General features: G+C 35.0%; 3 protein-coding genes, 1 long non-coding RNA gene and 1 pseudogene across 4 annotated transcripts; 3 read left to right on the top strand and 2 right to left on the bottom strand.

The window, feature by feature from the left end:
- The first annotated feature begins 176 nt into the window (after window positions 1-176).
- On the top strand, window positions 177-3,843 carry LOC110662367 (purple acid phosphatase 18). Its single transcript, XM_021821321.2, has 5 exons — window positions 177-402; window positions 1,035-1,703; window positions 2,340-2,528; window positions 2,603-2,691; window positions 3,276-3,843. The coding sequence occupies exons 1-5, from the start codon at window positions 271-273 to the stop codon at window positions 3,490-3,492; spliced, it is 1,296 nt and encodes a 431-aa protein (XP_021677013.1). The 5' UTR covers window positions 177-270; the 3' UTR covers window positions 3,493-3,843.
- A 1,815-nt stretch (window positions 3,844-5,658) lies between these two features.
- On the top strand, window positions 5,659-8,042 carry LOC110662369 (protein FATTY ACID EXPORT 5). The gene is made up of 3 exons (XM_021821327.2): window positions 5,659-5,954; window positions 6,271-6,358; window positions 7,778-8,042. The coding sequence occupies exons 1-3, from the start codon at window positions 5,756-5,758 to the stop codon at window positions 7,848-7,850; spliced, it is 360 nt and encodes a 119-aa protein (XP_021677019.1). The 5' UTR covers window positions 5,659-5,755; the 3' UTR covers window positions 7,851-8,042.
- A 101-nt stretch (window positions 8,043-8,143) lies between these two features.
- Window positions 8,144-9,770, bottom strand: LOC131173892 (uncharacterized). Its single transcript, XR_009144199.1, has 2 exons — window positions 9,632-9,770; window positions 8,144-9,302 (listed from the first exon to the last, which is right to left on the bottom strand). It is a non-coding gene; the product is annotated as an uncharacterized LOC131173892 (long non-coding RNA).
- On the top strand, window positions 8,835-10,757 carry LOC110662370 (cytochrome P450 716B1-like; annotated as a pseudogene).
- A 1,276-nt stretch (window positions 10,758-12,033) lies between these two features.
- On the bottom strand, window positions 12,034-20,628 carry LOC110662371 (uncharacterized). The gene is made up of 7 exons (XM_058136315.1): window positions 20,160-20,628; window positions 18,603-18,743; window positions 18,137-18,502; window positions 15,264-15,509; window positions 13,806-13,898; window positions 13,099-13,299; window positions 12,034-12,541 (listed from the first exon to the last, which is right to left on the bottom strand). Exons 1-7 carry the CDS (start codon window positions 20,463-20,465, stop codon window positions 12,326-12,328), a joined length of 1,569 nt encoding a protein of 522 aa, XP_057992298.1. The 5' UTR covers window positions 20,466-20,628; the 3' UTR covers window positions 12,034-12,325.
- Window positions 20,629-21,639: the final 1,011 nt, after the last annotated feature.

Raw genomic sequence — 21,639 nt, 5'->3', positions numbered from 1 at the left:
TAGTGTGTTTTTATGTGAGACGAGGACCGGAATTAAAGCTGGCATTCACGCACATTTCTGCTTCAAAAAATGCCTCGTTGACTAAAATGCCTCGTTGACTAAAATGCCCTACATCCAAGCCACTGGTGCGCAAAGAAACAAGGGGTGAATCCGTCATTCAACCTCCATTTGCCACCTAGAGCTAAAACTTACTCCCTGAAAATCCTCAGATTACTTGAAAATGAATCTTCACTTGTCCCTTGATTTGCTAGAGCTATTGAAATTGAGCTAATGGAGCCAAAATTTTTCTTAGCGGTGTTTCTGTTGATTTCTTCAACTGTCTCGGCTGAGTACATCAGACCTCCACCTCGCAAAACCTTGTATTTCCCATGGCGTTCGACGCCTTCTTCTCATCCCCAGCAGGTAGTTTATAATTTAATCGATTGTTTTCTACTTTATTATTCTATTCCTCTATCCAAATTTCACTATAATCACATATTTTTTTAAGTACTGTTACATCGTTTCTTTTATTGTCATACGATCTGGGTTTTGCGTTTTTCTTCTACATTCGGGTTCTGTTTGATTGGTTTTGATGCTTTTGTGTGTATGTGCGTGTTTGTGCTTTTAAATTTTATTAATTTCAATGGTTATTCCCAAACCAGGATTTTGGAACTTGTGTGAGATTTGCATCTTTTGATGAGTTGACTTTGTGCGATAAGGAGTCATCATGTATGGTTCTGATTTTGTTTTGCAGCAATTTTTCATCTGGGATTTCTTTTCCAGTGCCAATAAAATGAGTACTTGTTAGTTTTCTAGCTTCATTCAAATAATTGGTTATATACTGATGAAGCTGTAAGTTTTTTTTATTGTGTTTACATCAATCGTCTTTGCATTTTAATTGGGATTTGATTTAATTGCCTCCAATTTTGGGATCAATTGTTCGTGGAATCTGCTGGAAGGAATTAGGGATGTTTCCTGACATACTTAATTTTTGTTCTTTCTGGTTATGCCACTTGGTTTGAAATGCTTCTGTGTCACAAAAATCTCTACTGCAGGTGCACATCTCTTTGGCTGGAGACAAGCACATTCGAGTGTCATGGGTCACTGATGATAAATCTTGTCTGTCAACTGTTGAATATGGAACTTCACCTGGAAGATACAGTGCTGTGTCTCATGGGGAGAGCACATCTTATAGTTATCTATTTTATAGTTCTGGAAAGATACACCACACTGTCATTGGGCCATTGGAACCCAATACAGTTTACTTCTACCGATGTGGAGGACAAGGTCCTGAATTCCAACTGAAGACTCCTCCAGCTCAGTTGCCAATTACTTTTGCTGTGGCTGGAGATTTAGGCCAAACTGGATGGACTAAATCAACCCTAGACCACATTGATCAATGTCAATATGATGTGCATCTGCTCCCTGGAGACCTTTCATATGCAGATTACATGCAGCACCGCTGGGACACATTTGGAGAATTGGTCCAGCCACTTGCTAGTTCAAGGCCATGGATGGTGACAGAAGGGAACCATGAAGAAGAAAGTATACCAATAATTAAGGATGGATTTCAATCCTATAATTCTAGATGGAAGATGCCCTTTGAGGAGAGTGGTTCAAGTTCAAATCTTTATTATTCTTTTGAAGTTGCAGGGGCCCATGTTATTATGCTTGGTTCCTTTACGGATTATGATGAGTATTCAGAACAATATAACTGGCTCAAGGTTAGTAATATTCTTCTTTCTTTCAATTGTGTTCTATTTTCTTTGCTGCAATAAATTGAAAAATTTTATAATAAAAATAAGTTCAATAAATGAATTAGAAAATCTCATGCATCAAAAGAGATAATTTTTTCTTTGAAATAAGAAATTTTAATATTTTCAATGGGTTTTTTATGTATTGACAAGTGTTGTGGTAACTGTTGACCTTGATTGATTCCTAGTGGTACCTGAGGACATCCAGGAAGAAAGTCATTGACACCTGGGTGGTTGCCTAAACCTGTTGTCTGGATGCATGTGTTCTTATGTGTGTCAGCTAATGTGTAGAGATTTTGAAGTTATCTGAATTCACTTTTGTCCTCCACTCATATTGCCTTTTCATCTATTGTGACTATATGAAAATTTATAGTATTTTGGGAGTGATATCTATGAAAGTTATAAGCCATGAAGAGTGCATATTTAATTTCCATCATGAAGTGCAACCTTTAATCGTTAATCCATGAGATGTTAAGCTGTATTTTCCTGGACATAAAAGTCAGGATGTCTTTTTTTTTTTTTTTTTTTTTTCCCTCGAGTCAAAATTTCATGAAAAATAATATCTCTTTCATATTATTGGATTTCCTTATTTTTCTTGATCTACAGGCTGATCTAACTAAGTTGGACCGGAATAAGACACCTTGGTTACTTGTGCTAGTCCATGTTCCATGGTATAATAGCAACCATGCTCATCAAGGTGAAGGGGATGAGATGATGGCAGTTATAGAGCCATTACTTTATGCTGCTGGTGTGGATATAGTGCTAGCTGGGCATGTGCATGCTTATGAACGCACGGTACGGTACTATACTTTCACTACTAGTTAATTTCACGGGTCTTGGCTTATGTTATCTGGTGGTCTGTTTGACAGAAACGTGTAAATAATGGAAACTTGGATCCATGTGGTGCTGTTCATCTAACCATTGGAGATGGAGGAAACAGAGAAGGTTTAGCCCGCAAGTATGTCCTCACTCTTGACACTGAATTTGCAACTGAATATTAATATGAATGGAATGGAAAATTGTCTGATTACCTTTGAATGTGAATGGAAGATAGCTGAAAATTATGTTTTTTGCTGAATCCCCATGCGGCCATGCCTACCATGCTTTTCAAATGAGTTGATGGGAGATGAGACTGTTTCTTATTCTTACACTGTCGTACTCCAATTCATTGTTTTTTACAAGTGTTTTAAGTTCATTAACTAGCTTTGCTTAATAGCCAGTTAAGTCTCTTAATAAAATACTAGATACACGAAATCAAATGTTAACTGAATAGGATGGTGTAGGCTTGCAATGATCAAACGGATAAATAGACTTCAAAGAAATATGTGGATTGAAGAATCAGAGAGCAACTTAAGCAGTATGCCAATGAGATTTTTGGTGTCACATAATGGAATAGGTTAGACATACGTAAGTTATTGATTGGATGGGTGAGCTATGTTCCTGCAAAATGTTACTCAAGGGTGTAATCATCACCAGTAGATCTGTTTCTCTTTTATCTAATGTATCTTTTCATTGTTAAATAATTTCAACTTTTCCCGACAGATACATAAACCCTCAACCAGAGTGGTCAGTCTTCCGCGAGGCAAGTTTTGGTCATGGAGAGCTCAAATTAGTGAATTCAACTCATGCGTACTGGACCTGGCACAGGAATGATGATGACGAGCCTGTTAGGTCTGATCAAGTTTGGATAACCTCTTTGGTTAGTTCAGGATGCTTAGATGAAAAGAGACAACTAAGGAAGATTCTAATGGGACCTTAGAATGGTTGCATTTCCACTTCTCACGTTGCTAGATTTCAATGAGTGTTGATGCTATGGAGGTCAATGTAAATATTTTACATGGTTATGTCAATCAAATAGTTGATGCTAGAATTGATAGACTGCATGTGTAATATCAATCAAATTCTGGTCTCAGACCCAATGGGTAATCAATCTCTTAACTCTAGTCTGTGCATGCCTGTTATCCTGTCTCCGGTGTACGACTGACTGGAAATAGTCTTAAGTTCAACCATAGCAGCTGTTGTTGTATTGTACAAGCAACTTATGTTTTTTATTGAATGACTGCAACTTATAACTTGTATTATATGAAAAACATTTTGGTCCGTTACGAAAGATGAGTTTCAAATTCGTCAATTTAACATGATTTTCTTGCTCTTAAGGACAGGTAGCCAATGCCATCCGATTCCTTGCTAAATGCTAAGAGCGGAGATAAAGGGATGGGAAGATGCCTATTTTGGGGGAACAAAAACCACCCCGGGCCATCCCAGCCATGCAACGCCAGGGACTTGTTCTGCCCAGCATTAGCAGGCCCCAGTATCTAACCCCTAACGTTATTTACCAGCTAACATCAGAGATGTCCTTTTCGCCGTTTCATGACAAATGCCTCCAAGTATTGTTTATGTGATTATATAGAAAAACTCAAACCATTGCTGCCAAGAGAACAAAATACATCCAATTCAAGTTGGTTGCATTATCACATCAAATATTTTGCTTAGAGAGTTGAGGACTGTTTGCTGATAGGATGTTGCTACTGTACATTAACAATCCTTTGGAAATATCAGACTCCACAGCAGATTTCTGTCCCGTCTTCCTCTCTGATGAAGAATCAATGTCTACCATACGGAAGGCTAAACTCTAATCTCAACTATCTTAATGTCATTAGTGATTGGACGGCAAAAGAATTCATAATATTCATGCGCGTATGCAAACAATCAAGGATATTGAGAGTTTTTTGTAAAATTTTCAACAGGAAAACACAATGTCACCCAACAGGTCAATCCACCAATATCTAAGCACACTTTATCATCCAAGCAGAAAATGTAAATCCCTGCTATGTCAGTCTGTCGAGTATAAGGAAAGGACAGCAAAACTTGAACTCGAATTGTATTCAAGCAACCAAATAACAACTAGGCACCAAAATTAACATCGGGAACCGTAAACACAGTAACATTTCTAAGTCCCAGTTGGCAATCCCAACAGAATTAAGAGGGTGCTTTGTCTCTTTACTGTGTTGGAGAATGGATGCGCACACCTTGTTCTCAAGACCTGAGTTCTTTATCCGAGTGTAGAGGCAGAGACGGGATGGTTTGACCGCATTAGGGCTATGTACGGTTTCTAGGGTCTCCAATCAAAGGGGACTGATCTACTGATTTTGTTTAGTTCTGACTTTTTATTAAGAATTGAACTAAACAATTAATTTTATACATATATTTTTTATATTTTATATTAATTATCTTTAATTTTAAGAGCATATAATTTAATATTATTTTTTATTTTTTAACTTTTAAAAATAATTTTAATCCTAAATACATTAATTAGTATTGTAATTCTTAATTATACGTATGTTTTAGTTAAAAATTATATAATTAAGAAAAAAGTAAAAAATAATATAATATTTTCATTAAGAAATATATTTTTAATATTAATATTATTATTTTAATGTTATTATTATTATTTTTATTGTTATTTTTATATTAGAATTAAAAATGTTTTTTTCTATTTTAAAATGAATATAAAAATTTGAAAATTTTAAAGGTAAAAATATATAAAATTAAAATTAACACTAGAACTGTATCAAAATTGCTTGGAACCATATTGGAACCCTCAAGCATAAAATCAAAGTTTTTAAACCTTGAAAAATTCTATTGGGCATTGTCTTATCCGTCGCCGTTTAGCTACACCGAGGATTCAACAACTACTACCATTACCATGTCGTGCCAGGCACACTCCGGTAATCAATATTGCCACGTGGCACTCATTATATCCTGGTTTGTCCCAAAAACGACGACGTCACCAGTGACAAACTTGTAATTTTAGTATCATCAAAGGGTAAGTAAAAATAAAACAAAAACGAAGCACAGAATTTTGACTCGGGGAGCAGTTGACCGACGGTATTCCACGCGCTACTATGGTACATCTGAGAAAGTTTCATTAACTGGTCATAGCCATAGAAACTATATACGCAGTGGAGGGACTTTTTCTTTGTTTGATCCGGGAAACCCAAGTTTACTTTGAGCAAAGAAAAATGCACGATTTCTGCTTCACGATCCCTTACGGGCTAATTCTGGTGGTAGGAGGACTGGTCGGGTATGTCAAGAAGGGGAGCATGGCATCGTTGGGTGGAGGAGTGGGCACTGGGTTGCTCCTCGTCTTAGCTGGATATTTGAGTCTCAAGGCTTTTGGGAGGCGAAAGAACTCCTATCTTGCTTTTGCAATCGAAACTGGTACTATTAATCTTTTCTTACGTTTTCACTTTTTCTCTATGCGTATTTTTCTTGGTTTAGGGTAAGTCTTCTGGTTTGCTGGCATTGAGTTTCTTGGTTTTAGATCCCAGGTACGACACTTTGCTGGAACTATATGGGTAATTTGTATAGCTTCAGTTTTTGCCGGTTGAAATTTGCTAAGAGTAGCTTTAGGATCTAGGGGCTTACATTGCCTTTTTTTTTTTCACTTCTCTTCTCATGTTGTGCTCACTGTAATTCTTCCTTTAATTTCATATCGAAATCTGTTTTTGTACTGATTCATTTGCTCTGTGAACAGTTTGTGCAGCAGCACTGACATTCGTCATGGGACAGCGTTATGCGCAAACCTCCAAGATTATGCCTGCTGGTATTATTACTGGGATAAGGTAACAGAAATCATACTCTTATGTCCATACAGTTCAGGTCTTCTTTTTAAATACCCACCTCGGTGATTGTCCGCTATCACACTTGAATAGGCATAACATTTCATGCGTTCCAGCATATCTTTGTTTAAGAGTAGGTCTCTGAACTTTGAAAGCAATGGGTTTCTCACTTTATGGAAGACATATTGAGCTAACTCATGACTATGCACTAAAAGATAGACAGTTATTTATTAATATTTTCTTTTTTAGGGGGTGTTGTTGTTGGGGGCGGGGGGGGGCGGGCGGGGGGGTGGTTTGTGTTGTTGGTTTGGTGTGTGGGGGAAGTGTTTGTTAAGGAGTGAGAGTGTTGGCCCGTCATCATTGATAGGCTTAAATCTATTTAGCTTGCAACCTATTTTTGCATCAATATCCACTTTAATAAATGAAAGCCAGTATGTTATGTCCTGGGTGGACAAAATGACTAGAATAGTAATAGTAGACCTCTTGAGTCTTGACGTGGGTTAATTCCACAACAATATCATTACACAGCTTCTGCACAAGGGACTGATAATGTGCTAGGGAAATCTCCTTAAGTGCAAATATCACATCTATCAAACCACAGAATATTAGTCACCAATGAAGCAAAATGAAGGGGAAATCTTTCCTGGCCAGCCAATTTGGCCTTCGCATACCAGATGTGCTACCCAACTTAGATACAGGAATGTTGTGGGTTTTGATAGCCAAACAGATGTAGTTTGCGATGTTCTTTTTGTCAGTTGTCTTAAATAGGGACCAACAACATTAGAAAACCTACGATCTATCATCTTATTATGATATATAGTAACAATTAGATAAGAATTGGTTTTTCTCTGCTAGTTTCGGTCAATGTGCTGGTAACAATTGTTAGATGTTTATCATTGATTTTAAATACCAGTTTGAAGATACTGCTGCTGGCTAGAGCATTTAAAGTTGTAAGAGAAATAGATAAAATTTAGAAATGGACAGCTGGGTAGCGTTAATGAGTAAAATTTGAAGCATAAAACAAACTAGCTCTGGGAGGCTTGCTTTGAGTGGGATGAGACATTGATGTCTTAATTATTGTGATTTTTATTTGCTTGTGAACTTTTCATGACCAAATCTGTTAAAAATGATGGCTCAACTAGATTACTAGAGCACATTATGACAAGTTCAGGTGGCACATTATGACAAGTTCAGGTGGCACATTAACTCATACTGCTTTTCAGTTTCTCTTCTCATGTATGCCACTGCCTAAATTTTCTTGGTTGCGGGCAAACCATATGATTAAAATCTTTGAATACCTTGAAGATTTTTCTCTTTTTATCTGACAGCTATGTAAATAGTTGGTGATTTTCATTGTTGGTAGAAACATTCATTTCAATTTTTATGAGCAGCTTTACACTTAACCTTTGTTGTTTCTTGCAGTGCTCTCATGACTGCGTTCTATGTGTACAAAATTGCAACTGGTGGCAACCACATTCCAGCCAAGGCTGAGTGATGGCATTGAGGGTTTGTATACCACTAATTTGGACATACGTATTGAGATATGGAAACTCTGATGTTTGTATTGGGAGCTTTTAATTCCTTGGACAAATTTGTACCAGCACGTTATGCGTTACTAGTTTCTGTATGAAACAATACATTCCTTGCCATTGAGAGTAAAAGAAATTAGAAACCTGGTTCTCACCTTTGTTGCGGTGTTCTCCACATTATGCTTAATATAGTTCTTTTCTTTTCCTATTTATTTTTTCAAATGACCTGCAAGCAAAAGCCAAATGGAGAATGAAAACCTTTGGGTGAAATATGATATTTTGAAATGTACAGTCCCATTGGTAATGGTAATAGCAGTTCTTTTATTTTCCACGAAAAACTCTTTGATCCTATGCTCCTCTTTCCTTAGAAGTAGGGTATACATGAGCGCCAATAGAAGGGAGAGACTACAAAGGTTATTAGAATTGGATTCTAGATCCCTTCAAGTTGAGTTGAGGCTCAACTCACCTTCTAAAATCACTCTTCTGAGCTGCTACTTGAATCGAGCATTCTGGAAATATTCAGCATAGGAATCTCTAAAAGAATTAATATGTTACTATGAGAAAATTCTGTACTCTTCTCATGAGGAACCAGCGAAAGCTAGCGCCACCTCCAGTCTGTAGCTGGACCCAGGAAACGACAAACTACGGCAAAATGGTATCTTGTCTGGAAATACCACAAACATTTCCACCCATCTTTATTTATACAGAATTGTAGAATGCTGAACATACGTCTCACTTCTTTAACTATTTTTTTTTTACCTTCTCCTGTTTTTGTCATCTGGTTGATGGTTGGTACATTTTGAAGCCAAGGAAGAGATTCCAACTTGAAAACCAACAAATTATTGATTTCTCCGTTGTAATCTCACTTGCTGTCTTATAATGTATACTACATAAGCATAGCTTCATCTGCCACACACACATACTAAGAGGCCCAAGAAACTTAAAAAAGGATGAATACCCTTCTCTCTGTCTTTGTTTTCCTTGTTCCCATCTTCCTTCTCCTTACCAAAAGGATAAGTTCATCAAAGAAACTCCCTCCAGGTTCACTAGGAATTCCCATAATAGGCCAAAGCCTTAGCCTTCTCCAAAACATGAGAGGCAATACTGCAGAAAAATGGCTTGAGAAAAGGATACAAAAATATTGGTCCCATATCAAAGATGTGTCTTTTTGGCAAGCCAACTGTTTTCTTATATGGGCAGGCTGCAAACAAGTTTGCGTTCGCCAGCGATAGCAGCATTCTGGCCAACAGTCAAACAGAATCTGTTAAGACTATATTGGGTGATAGGTGCTTGCTGGAATTGAGTGGCTGAGATCATAAGCGTGTCAGGGATGCTCTTATGTCCTTTTTGAAGCCTGAATCGCTGAAGCAGTATGTGGGCAAAATGGATCTGGAAGTTAGGTTGCATATTGATGAGTACTGGCAATGCAAGAAGGAGGTCACTGTAAGTTAATTAATCACATGATTATGTAGCTGATAGCTGCACAATCTTATTTTTACATTGCTTGAGGCTATTTCTATGATTTGCATATTTGATCTATAGCTTATTATGGAGCAACCGTAATGAATTGACCTATTAAAAGCAAAATTAAAAAATCAAGTGATTTTAATGATAGAATATCAGTAACTATGAAGAAATCAGTGATAAAGTTCAATAAGCACGGATAAAATTAAACCAAGATAAATTATATCCTTGATGAAGACAGCTCAAATAAATTTTCTTTTCTTGCATTGCTGATAGGTCTTACCCTTGATGAAGACACTCACATTCAATATAATCTGCACTCTTCTATTTGGAATTGAAAGAGGAGCTAGAAGAGATAAGCTTGTGGATTTGTTCCAAGAGATGATAGCAGGAATGTGGTCAATCCCAATTAACTTGCCCTTCACTCGCTACACCCGCAGCATCCACTCAAGCAAGAGTGTTCGGAACATGCTGAAGGATCTTATAGGTGAAAAGGGGAAGGAACTCCAGGAAATGGGTTCTAATCCTCACCAAGATCTCATCACTTGCATGCTTAGCAGTCGCAATCCGAACGATGTTGAAGAAATAAGCGAGGAGGAGATTGTGGACAATAGTATGCTTGTTATGACTGCTGGACATGACACTTCAGCGGTTGTGCTCACTTTCTTGATAAGGCTTTTAGCTAAGATCCTTCTGTTTACAACGCTGTTCTTCAACGTATGTGTCTGAAATATACATTTTGTTGCTCGTCCTGGTTTGAACTCGGTTCCATTTAGTAACAGGAAAACAATAAGTATCGCTTTGCGATATTGGGTTGCAGAACAAGAAGAGATAGCTAAGGGCAAGCACAGGGGAGAGTCTTTAATCTGGGAAGACATTACCAAGATGAAGTACACTTGGAGAGTTGCAATGGAGACAATGAGAATGTTCCCTCCTATCTTTGGTGGCTTTAGTCAAGCTGTAAAGGATATAGAGAATGATGGATACATTATTCCTAAATTGTGGCAAGTAAGTGAAACCCTCATTTCTGTTGCATTTTTAAGTACTTTTTTGAAGATCAACTGGAAACATAAAACTGATAACCCTCGCTATCTATGATTCAGATATTCTGGGTTACGAGCATGACTCAAATGGACGATGGCATATTCCGGGAGCCTCAGAAGTTTGATCCAGCCAGATTTGAGAATCCATCTTCAATTCCACCCTACTGCTACATTCCATTTGGAGGGGGACCTCGCATATGTCCAGGATCCGAGTTTGCAAAGATTGAAACCCTTGTTACAATCCACTATCTGGTCACTCAATTTACATGGAAGTTGTCTTCTGATGACTGCTTCAGTAGGGATCCAATGCCAGCTTCAACTAAAGGATTGCCCATCCAAATCGCACCAAAGAAACAAATGTTTTAAAGTATCTTGAGCCTCCTGATACAAAGTTGACTTTTGCAAGCTAAATAGGAATGCATTTTATGATAAATCGAATTATCGAACCAAAATAAATTGATTCTGTTCATTTCAATCCATCGTTTTCTTAACATTTCAACAACCAAATAGAAATAATAATAAATTTTAATAGTCGTTGGTGAACTTATCCGATTGTAATTTTATAATTTCTTTTAATTTTTAAATTTTTCATAATAAAATTATTATAACTTTTAATTTAACACAATAAAATCCTTATAACTTTTAATTATCGATTTCTTAGTAAATATTAACATGAATAAATCTAAATCCAACACGACGTTTAGTTAGTATTTAGAAATAAATAAATTTCTCTTTCCTCTCTCATGATATAAATGTATGATGAAATTTTTAAATTTTAAATTGTCTATTAAGCAATATAATTCTTTTTAATTTTTTTTAAAATTTTGTTAGTATATTTATTTTTTTATTATAAATAATATAATTTAAAAAAAATAAAGACGAATTAACAATATTTTCTTTTTTTTAATAATATACTATTTATAATGAAAAATATAAAAAACTAAATATGCTAACAAAATTAAAAAAATATATATTAATTAATAGACAAATTAAGATTAAAGTTTCTAGGCATGATGTATCTATATTAGATGAAATTTATATAATTGTATTTCAGTAATAAAAAATTATAGGATAATACTATTATAAATGACAAAATCGAAAGATAATAGTGCTAAAAATGACAAAGTTAAAAGGGCAACGATATTACAACTAGTAAAATTAATAGATAATCTCATTACACGTGGCATAAGAAAGAAGAGAAATGTTAATTAAGTATTATGTTGGATTTGTCAATATTAAACATTTTATTAAAAAATATTGATATAAAAATAAAAAAAATTTTACAATGCAAAATTTAAAAATTAAAAGGGTTCTATCATAGAAAGTAATTTATTGTTCCAGACTCAAGATCTATGAACAATGTCAAGGGAACAAATTCAATCCAACATCTTGAGCACAAAAAATCTCAACAAAATAAAAAAAAAAAAGGAAATTAAATTGAGATTAATTAAAATTAAATACGTACATTCTGAGTCGATCTTAAGAAGGTAAACATGAATAACAATCAAACACCAAATAGATAGAGCAAAAGCAACGAGAATAGGAACAACAAACCCAATATGAACAAGAACAAATCAACAAATCTAAGTACCCACCAAACGTACTTTGCTCAACCCTAAATAAATATCAACAACTGCAAAAGTAAAACGAAAATCCAAATTAAATTAGTTCAATTCAATTATAAATGAACTTTGCTCAACCCTACATAAAACGGTCTAACATTCTGTGCACAGCAATTCATGTTCTCACAACTCTCTAAACCATACATTTAATAGCTAATGCTCTAAAATTTTACAGCATCATTGCCATATCTACAACCGACATGCTAAACTCTCCTTTGGGCAGCTTCCAGATGTTGTATCAAGAGACAGTGCATTGCATGAACCTCCAATGACGTCATCCGTTGTATAATAACTTAGAGAAATTAAAGTTGTTTAGCAATTTTGTGGCCTAGAGTATTTTGGGGGAAGTGATGGACATCTTTCATTCATATGGGGATAAGGATCCATAGTGTTGTATCCTGGTAGCTCCATTCGATACTTGCCACGAATCTGACAAAAGGGGAGCTTCACATTGTCTCCATCATTGCACCACTTCGGTAAGCGACTTGAGTTGTTTTCAAAAAACCTGAGTGTGTAGGCATCTTTAATCTGCATTTTCATCAATGGAACAGATTTAACATGTACACCTTGTCAACTGCTTTGAAGGAACTCGGATATCAAATTATTAGAAAACAGTCACATTTTCAACGAACACAAACATAGCTGCTGAAAATTTTAAAAGATTTCTCAAACTAGTGATTAGTTTACTCCAATTCAAATTGATAAGAAGAAGGTAAACGTTCAGCCATCCAGCTAATAAGATCTAAAGAGCAAAGAAATAGAGAACTCTTAACAATTCAAACATTATCTTTCCATAATTTTACTCCACAAACAAATTGTAAATTTAGCACACCACCTAAGCTGAAGGAAAAATCAGAAACCAGATTCAATCTATTCCAACGAAGAAATAAAAATAATAACATATGCTTCTTATGTTGTCCCCTTCATAGGTAATAAAATTAATCCGAAGCACCAAACTGGAACTTAATGCATGCAAGTAAGTATCACATTCATTTATGGACTAAAGAAATTCAACCAAAAAAAAAATATGTATATATATCTTTACTCAGGTCAAACAAATATCTTATCATTCTTGAAAAACTAACCGTAAACTCAGTCACTTGTATAAAACTAGCAATTGGATCAAATAGTCCAGCTTCCTTGTACATTTCCAGAATGAAAGCAATGCAGGAGGTTGAATACCCATCAGTGTATAGCCAATCATCCTGTTCAGGAATTGTCAACAGTTCACCAAAGGATGATCCACGCTTTTCAGTCTCTACTAAGATATCAGGAAGATCAAGACCCTGCATGAAGCACAAAAACTAAATCAGTTGTTGAAAAAATTAGTAATGATGCATCACAATTAACATTACATGATGACATATAACTAGCATTATGACTTTAAAAAAAATATATTATTAAAAAAAAAAACTACACAAGCATTCGCACTTGACCAACTGATCCAACATTTAGAACTTAAGGATCATCCAGTAATCCAATCATTTGACTTCCCCAAATATGTGGTTTGGTGGTAAAGAATAAATGCAAATCATATGGATATGGCAGAAGACATACTGGCTAAGACCCATGAACTGTCAGTTGACAGAATTTTCATGGGGTATTTCAATATGCAACTCATTAGCACATTGTCAATTATCCAGAAAAGCATCAGATACGGATTTTTTTTTTTTTAATCATCTTCTCCATACGACGAAAAACAAAATCCACTGCAACTGACAATCAATACAAAAGTTGTTTCTATCAAGCCAGATAGAAGAGGAAAAAATGGTAGAGCAAATTGTTAAAATACCTCTGTTCCGAGTCGCTTGTTCAAGGCTTCATTCCACATGTTGGCAGCATAAGCAGGTTGTATTTGGTTCCATACTGTCATAACAGATGCAACCTGCAGGGCCACAGCCAATTTTAAACACCTATGAATACTGAAAACCTCTAAAATTCCATACAAGAAGTGCACTGAAACAAATTCCATACAAGAAGTGCACTGAAACAAGTTATCTGAACTTTTAGAAATTTAGGCTCTTTTTGTTTGTGGGAAACATTTTCCCCAATGTCTGGCATAGGCAAGTTCAGGAAACTTGATTAATAGAAAATGTTTTGTTGGTCAAAGGGAAACTAAGGCCTTGTTTAGTTATGGAAACCAAACCTTGTTTTCCAGAAAATTATTCCAAAAAAACTGACATTATTATAATAAAAAGTTATTAGATTGTGAAACATTTACATATTTATACCTTAAATATTTAATTTTTAATAACATAGTACTTCAATCAATAAAGTCTAATAAAATGAAAGAATAATGGTGAAAGAATCACACAAAAAACATGTTATTCTAGTTTCTCAAAATTTCACTTGGAAAATGGAAAATTAGAAAAACTAGGAAATAGAGAAGAAAATTAGAAAATTGAAAACGGAAAACATTTCCCACAAATAAACAAGACCTAAGCCTTTTCCAATAGAATGGCTTCTCGCTTTCAGAACAAAGTGAATTTCAGAACAAAAATTCATTTCCAGATGTTCATAAACTTGTATAAATGAAAGAAACCTATAAGAAAACCGCATGGGTACAAACCATTAGTTTACCAAAGACCACCAATTATCTCTGGCTGTCACTAGGCACCAGCGATCATAAGTGGCAACCAAAATTACCCTTTTATGTAATTTTCTTCACATTCAATTATAAATAGACAAATACAAGGTTCTTATAAATCCAAACATTTTTCATAGCCTTAATTATTTGAAGACAATAAATATTTTATAATGTACTCGAAAAAAATTTTCCAACAGATTTTGAGCATTGCAAACAAGCAATAACAAATAAGTCATTGTCTCAGAAAATATTTTCCACTGTACACAAGCTACTTTCCACAAAACAAATTCAGGCTTAGTTAAGTTTCTTTTGACTGGTAGCACTAATTAAATCTCACAAATTGGCATTTCACCATATTTAAGTCCTTTTTTTTCACAGAATATTTATGTATGTATAAACATTTAGACTACCTTTCAGCATACATTTTTATCATCTAAGAATAAGATTCAAGTATATCATAGCAACACAATCCAGATCATCGCTAAACATTACCAAACAGAGAACTGGACCAAAGTTCTGCACTGACCCACCAAATTATACAAATGATGTGGTACAATTACAACATCACAAAGACAAACAAAAAGAAAGAAGAAAGCATCATAGCATCAACAAAATAGAAACTCAACCAGAAAACAGTATATTCAAATAAGATCATTTCAATACCAGGTGTGCATCCAAGGGGGGTGGATAGTTCCCATCTATGGTGTCTATCCAGCTAAATATCATGTTATGGTATCCATAAGGTTTGCCATTCATGCTCAATGCATACTCCCATGCAGCAGTTTCATTAAACTTGGCCCGCACATCAGGATGCAGAGGAAGCAGTGTAATATGTGGATTAGAGTCATCCTTAGTCAGCTCAAATTCCCACCATTCATCCCACGGTAACACAGCAATAATATCTTCCCCCTACAACAACAGAGTGAAGTAACATTTATGGCAATCATAATTAACAAAAACAAATTCAAAGGGCAAAAATTCAGTCAGTCAATGGCAGTTATATAAATTAAAAAACAAAATCTCTTGATGGAAGCAGTAGCTGCTTTGTTAGAAGTGTTCTTTTTTATAGGACTACTAAAAGGCTTCTTTTTGCTGCCTCACTTGGATGAAAATGTGAGTTTGAATAGGGTAAGGAAGGTCAGTGATGTAGAACCACAAAGAATTCTCAAAGGCAATGAAACAAAATTCTCTAAATTTCGATTGACTTTCAATCATCAATAACAATAAGCAGTCCACGAAAACAAAAGCAAAATTTGTTCTCTGGCTAAATTTGCTAAGACACAGGCAATACGGATCCCATGGGGCTTTGACACAAATTGATGTAAAACCACAAACAAACACTCGAAGGAAACAAAACAAAATTCTCTAAATTAGGATTAATTTCCAATTGTCAGTTACAATAAGCTCTACTAAGATACCTAAATGATATAAGTATTTATAGTATCCCAAACAAGAAAATATGAAACTAATACTAATTAGGAACACTACATCAACTCAAACTCCTAAATAAGTAAAATACTACTTAACTCAACTAAACTTTTATCCCAAAAATTTGGGGTCGGCTATATGGATTCTCTTTCTCCACTCTAAACGATTTTGGGTTAAATCATCTGAAATGTGTAATGCTTCTAGGTCATGTTGTGCTACTCTCCTCCAGGTCAGTTTAGGTCTACCCCTTCTTTTCTTTCTATCACCTAACTTAAGGTGCTCTACTTGTCTAACTGGAGCCTCCATATGTCTATGCTTCACATGACCAAACCACCTCAATCTCCCTTCTTTTAATTTATCTTCAATTGGCACAACTCCTACCTTTTCTCTAATACTCTCGTCACGGACTTTATCTAGTCTAGTATGGTCACTCATCCACCTTAACATTCTCATCTCCGCAACTCTTATCTTAGACATATATGACTCATTCAGTGCCCAACACTCACTACCATATAACATGGCCGGTCGTATGGCTGTACGGTAAAATTTTCCTTTCAACTTATTGGGAATCTTGCGATCACATAAAACTCCCGTGGCACGTCTCCACTTCAACCATCCGGCTTTAATCCTATGAATAACATCCTCCTCACATCCCCCATCTACTTGAAGGACTGAGTCGAGATATTTAAAGTGATTACTTTGAGATAGTACCACTTCATCCAAACTAATTCCTTCCCTATCACCAATTCCGCCTTAACTGAACTTGCAATGCATGTATTCTGTCTTCGTTCTACTTAACTTAAAGCCCTTTGACTCTAGAGTACTTCTCCAAAGTTCTAACTTTCTATTGACTCATTCTCGCGTCTCATCTATCATAAATATATCATCCGTAAACATCATGCACTAAGGGATACTCTATTGTATATATTTCGTCAATTCATATAAAACTAATGAAAAAAAGGTAAGGGCTTACAGTTGAACCTTGGTGTAATTCAACTGAGATAGGAAAATCTCTTGTGTCCCCTCCCACTGTTCGCACAATAGTAGTTGCTCCTTCATACATATCTTTCAATACTTGTATGTACTTAATAGATACCCTCTTTTTTCTAACACTCTCCATAAGACATCTCTTGGAACAATATCATGAGCCTTCTCCAAATCGATAAAAACCATGTGTAGATCTTTGTTCACATCTCTATATTTCTCCATCAAACTTCTAATGAGAAAAATCGCTTTCATAGTTAAACGACCGAGCATGAAGCCAAATTGATTGGAAAGGATAGAAGTGTCATGACGTAGTCGATGTTCCACAACTCTCTCCCATAGCTTCATTGTATGGCTCATGAGTTTAATTCCTCTATAGTTTGAACAACTCTGTATATCTCCCTTATTTTTAAAAATGAGTATTAAAATACTCATCCTCCATTCATCAGGCATTTTTTTTGAATTTAGAATCTTATTAAACAATTTAGTTAACCATGCCACTCCCATATCTCCCAAACATTTCCATACTTCAATTGGCATTCCATCGGGTCCACAGGCTTTACTTACTTTCATTCTCTTAAGTGCTTCCTTTAATTCTAAAGATCTAATCTTTCTAGTATAATTCACATTCTTTTCTATTGCTTTGTAGTCTATATTCACGCTATTATCATTTTGACTACTACTACTTAATTAAATTTCCCAAATTTCTTCCTAAAATGTATAGACCTGGAATCTCCAGTAGCAGGTCCAGCATCAATCAGCCAAAGAGAGGGAGTAAGTATAAAGAACTACATTAACAGATGAATTTAATTTCCCGTGTAGAGAAAATCTGAAAGACAGGTATCATTACAGACAGAGCTGTCAAGGTTTTTTCTGAGACCACCAAATGCATGGCCTTAATTCACCTGGAATGTCTTGGCATTATGATTGGAAGCAATCCAACAGATCTGGCAGCAGCATACCCCCTACATAAACTATAGGAAGAAATGCATGTATATTTAAACCAAAGAGAATTTAAATTTTCCATTAAGGTTGACGATTTTGAGGTATCATCAGTAAAAATTTCAATTTATTGAAACAATACATTGTAACATATCTGAGCAATCTGTAACACTAACAGTTACCTGTTCATTTTCATGTCCTGATTCACCAACCCACAATTTTCCTTCAGAGTCCCTTAAGCAAACAGCAGTATGACCTGCATAAGCTCCACTAACCCACTTTTCCAAAGTCTCAAAACCACCCCACCTCCCACGAATTTTTGATATTGCAAGCAAATCTCCCGAGTGAATATCATCAGCACTGACATTGGTAACCCAGGGCTTTGGACGCTGTTCAAAGGTAGCCCCCATGCGCTTCTCAAGGAATCCAATATTGGAATTCTCTCCCCATCCAGTATTTGTAAATAGTGGAAAGACATCCCACAGTGCTTGAAGAGTTCCCAGCATCCCTGCTTGCATGAGGAAAATTGAAATTCCCTTGTTTTTCACCTGATTTCATTGAAAATAATACCAAATCTATAAATCAAATCTGGCATCAAATTAACTAGAAAATGCAGGAAGTCTTGAGTGACAAGAAATGGGAACTTACGTATTCATACTCAGCTTTCCCTTCCCACTCTTTAAAATCAAATGTATGCTCCCGAGAAAGAAAATAATAATCCCATGTAACGTGGTATGGAGTTACAAAGACATAAAGATCCATACATGTCCAGCTATGAGCCTTGCTAACCTGAACATTCACACAACTTTCAGGTCATTAAGCCCCAATAACTATAAGCACCAATCTTTTACAAGAGAAAATTTTGGAGAGGCAGGAGGGGGAAAAAAGAAAGAAAAGGAAGCCAAAGTCCATAACACAATAAAAGAAGCTAATGAATAATAGTATAGCTAAACCAAACAAATGATGCTTTTAAATGGTTGATGAAGTCAATGGCTGAATGAAGAAGCTTCTACCCAAAGCAGAAATAAAAATTCCTAAGTAGACTCAATCACAGTCACAGACCAATGAATTTCTCAACTGACAAAGACCCAAAGACCCCTCAAAGCCCATGAAAAAAAAATCAAATAAGAGAAACCGGAAACCTAAGCAAAGAACCAAACTCCTAAAGAAACCATCTATGGAAAAATTCAACTCCAGTGGCAATGTTCAATAACCCAATACCGCCATTCAAACTAATTGAAACCAAATAAAGAATCTTTTTTTTTTCAATTATTCTTTGTCCTTTACAATTCTCAAGCATAAGACCGACACATATCATTCAGATATGCATGAGTACGTAGCAACTAAAATCCCAAGCTTGAATTGCCATTCTAGGATACAAAAGTTCCATTCGCAACAGCTCAACCCAAAATCCATTACCTTACACATCTAATGCAGGTTTACATTGGCATAAATTCAATAGAAATTCATCAAACATTTAGGAGGATCAACTAAAAATAAACCAAAAGAACAAAATACAACTACATTTGCATAAATCACTGACCTCCAAAAATAAAAAAATAAAAAGATAATGCGCAAAAGCTCAATTCAGGAACTTCCATCCTATTATTCAAGGCTAAAAGATAATGCATATTGCAAAGCTTCAAGTTTCCACCAAACAAATTCGTTTTGAACTAGAAAATCAAAACATACCTCCAATAATATAAGGATTCATTTGGATATGTGAGTATTTGAAATGATTGAATTTGTGTTTTAGGGAAAAATTATAGAACATCAGCGCAATATCAAGTTCAAATAACAATTAATTTCAAATCCCGCATCTATCTAAATGGAACCTATGATACTTTCTTTAGAACCCATCAATAGAAAACTTAAAGAGATTTCATCAAAAGCAACTAACAACAAGCAAACCAACAACATTAATTCACCGAACAACTCATTTTACAGCCCTAACAGGCACTAGAGGAGCTCGATTAAGCATTGGACCTCAAATAAGCAATACCCAGATACCAAATCCTCCAAATTTGAGGAAACCCACCAAAACCAGACAAAGCTATGACAACTAAAAGCCACAGTTAACTTCTTTATACACCATGATAAGAAGCTTAAATTCAGCATTGATGTTCAAACATGCAAATACCAATGTATCTACTCAATCAAATTTCTATACCCAAGTACATCCAAACAAAATAATCCAAGTTCTACCTTGATATGAAGTGTTCCACCACCAAATTCACTGCCAGTCTTATTGTGGAACTCCATCCAAGCCTCGTTCTCGTAGAAACAGGCACCCTTCCACTCGACGGTTCCATTTGGAGACGAGGCAGCTCCCACAAACGTTGGCAAAAGGTCAACGGCACTGTTGAGATAATTGAGAATTGGCCACGAGACTTGCCTCGGCAACAAGGGTAGAAGATCCTGCGGGTGAAATGGCACTTGCACGGCTTGTGCGGCAAAAAAGTAGAGAAAAAAGGAAACACTGAGAATCGTTAGCGAGGAAGATGGAGCCATGATTTTGGGAGGGAAAGAAGGATAAATGAATGTCTTCTACAGAGAAAATAGAGTGAGAGATGGCGAGTAAAAAGTTAAAATTCCATCGTCTCTAGTTGGCTGTCCCTTTCTTGCTCTTGATTCTGCACTCAGAAAACGAGAAGAAATCATTTGTCTTCAACCTTCTATTAATTACTTTTTTTTTTTAAAAATAAAAGTCTATCAATAAAATAGATGTTTATAATAAAAATATATTAATATTTTTAATTTTTAAAATCACGTAAATACTAAAAATTACACAATTTTTTAAATAAAACTATTTATTTATAATCTTTTAAAATCGATAAAATTAATTAATAATAATTTAAAATTAACGGAATTTTTTATAAAAAAAATATAAAAATAAAATTCATAAAAAGAGAAGATAAATATATAAAAAAATATATTTTATGTAAAGAAAGAAAAATAAAAATAAAAATTCCATAAAAAATAAAAATAATAATAATAATAGATCTAAAAAGAAATAAACTAAATTTGAAATTAGAAAGCATTTCGTTCATAATTTTTTGACACTTGATAATTACTAAATTTAGATAATTACCAAATTAGTTTTCCTTAAGCAAGTTTTTCCAAAAATATCTTTTTAAAATACTTATGAAGAAATTAGTTTTCAAGTGTTTTTTTTTTTAATTATAATTTTGATTCTTTGTGCTTTCTTAAGATTTAAGAATAATTTATTTAAGAAATTTGTGATTATAATTTTCCTTTTTTCATTATTTATATTTTCACATTATACGTTATATCATTATATTAATTTCATCTCCGATCCTATTTATATGAAACCATTTATAATTTGCTTTCTAAGATTGAAACATAATCAACCAATTGATTGGTTTATCAGATTTTCTTGGAGAAAAAAAAATTTTGGATTTGGCCGACGTAAACCAATGATTGAGAGAAGGCATCTTGTAGATGCTCGAGGACTTGAATATTCTCAGCTGCCATGCCATTATAGTCGCTTGTCAAACACTATAATCTTTTCTGGCTCTACGTGCTACAAAATTTTCGATCGTTAGAAGTTTCAAGATAAGACCAGCTATGGAGAAGAGATCATGATCACAGCCGTAGAACTTTAGCATTGCTATCTCTATCCTTGCTCATAGCCATCACCCATTCACCCCATATCCGCTTGCAG

Source organism: Hevea brasiliensis, chromosome 15 (genome assembly GCF_030052815.1).
Source record: "Hevea brasiliensis isolate MT/VB/25A 57/8 chromosome 15, ASM3005281v1, whole genome shotgun sequence".
Lineage (NCBI taxonomy): Eukaryota > Viridiplantae > Streptophyta > Magnoliopsida > Malpighiales > Euphorbiaceae > Hevea > Hevea brasiliensis.
This window is presented reverse-complemented; position numbering and strand designations above follow the sequence as displayed.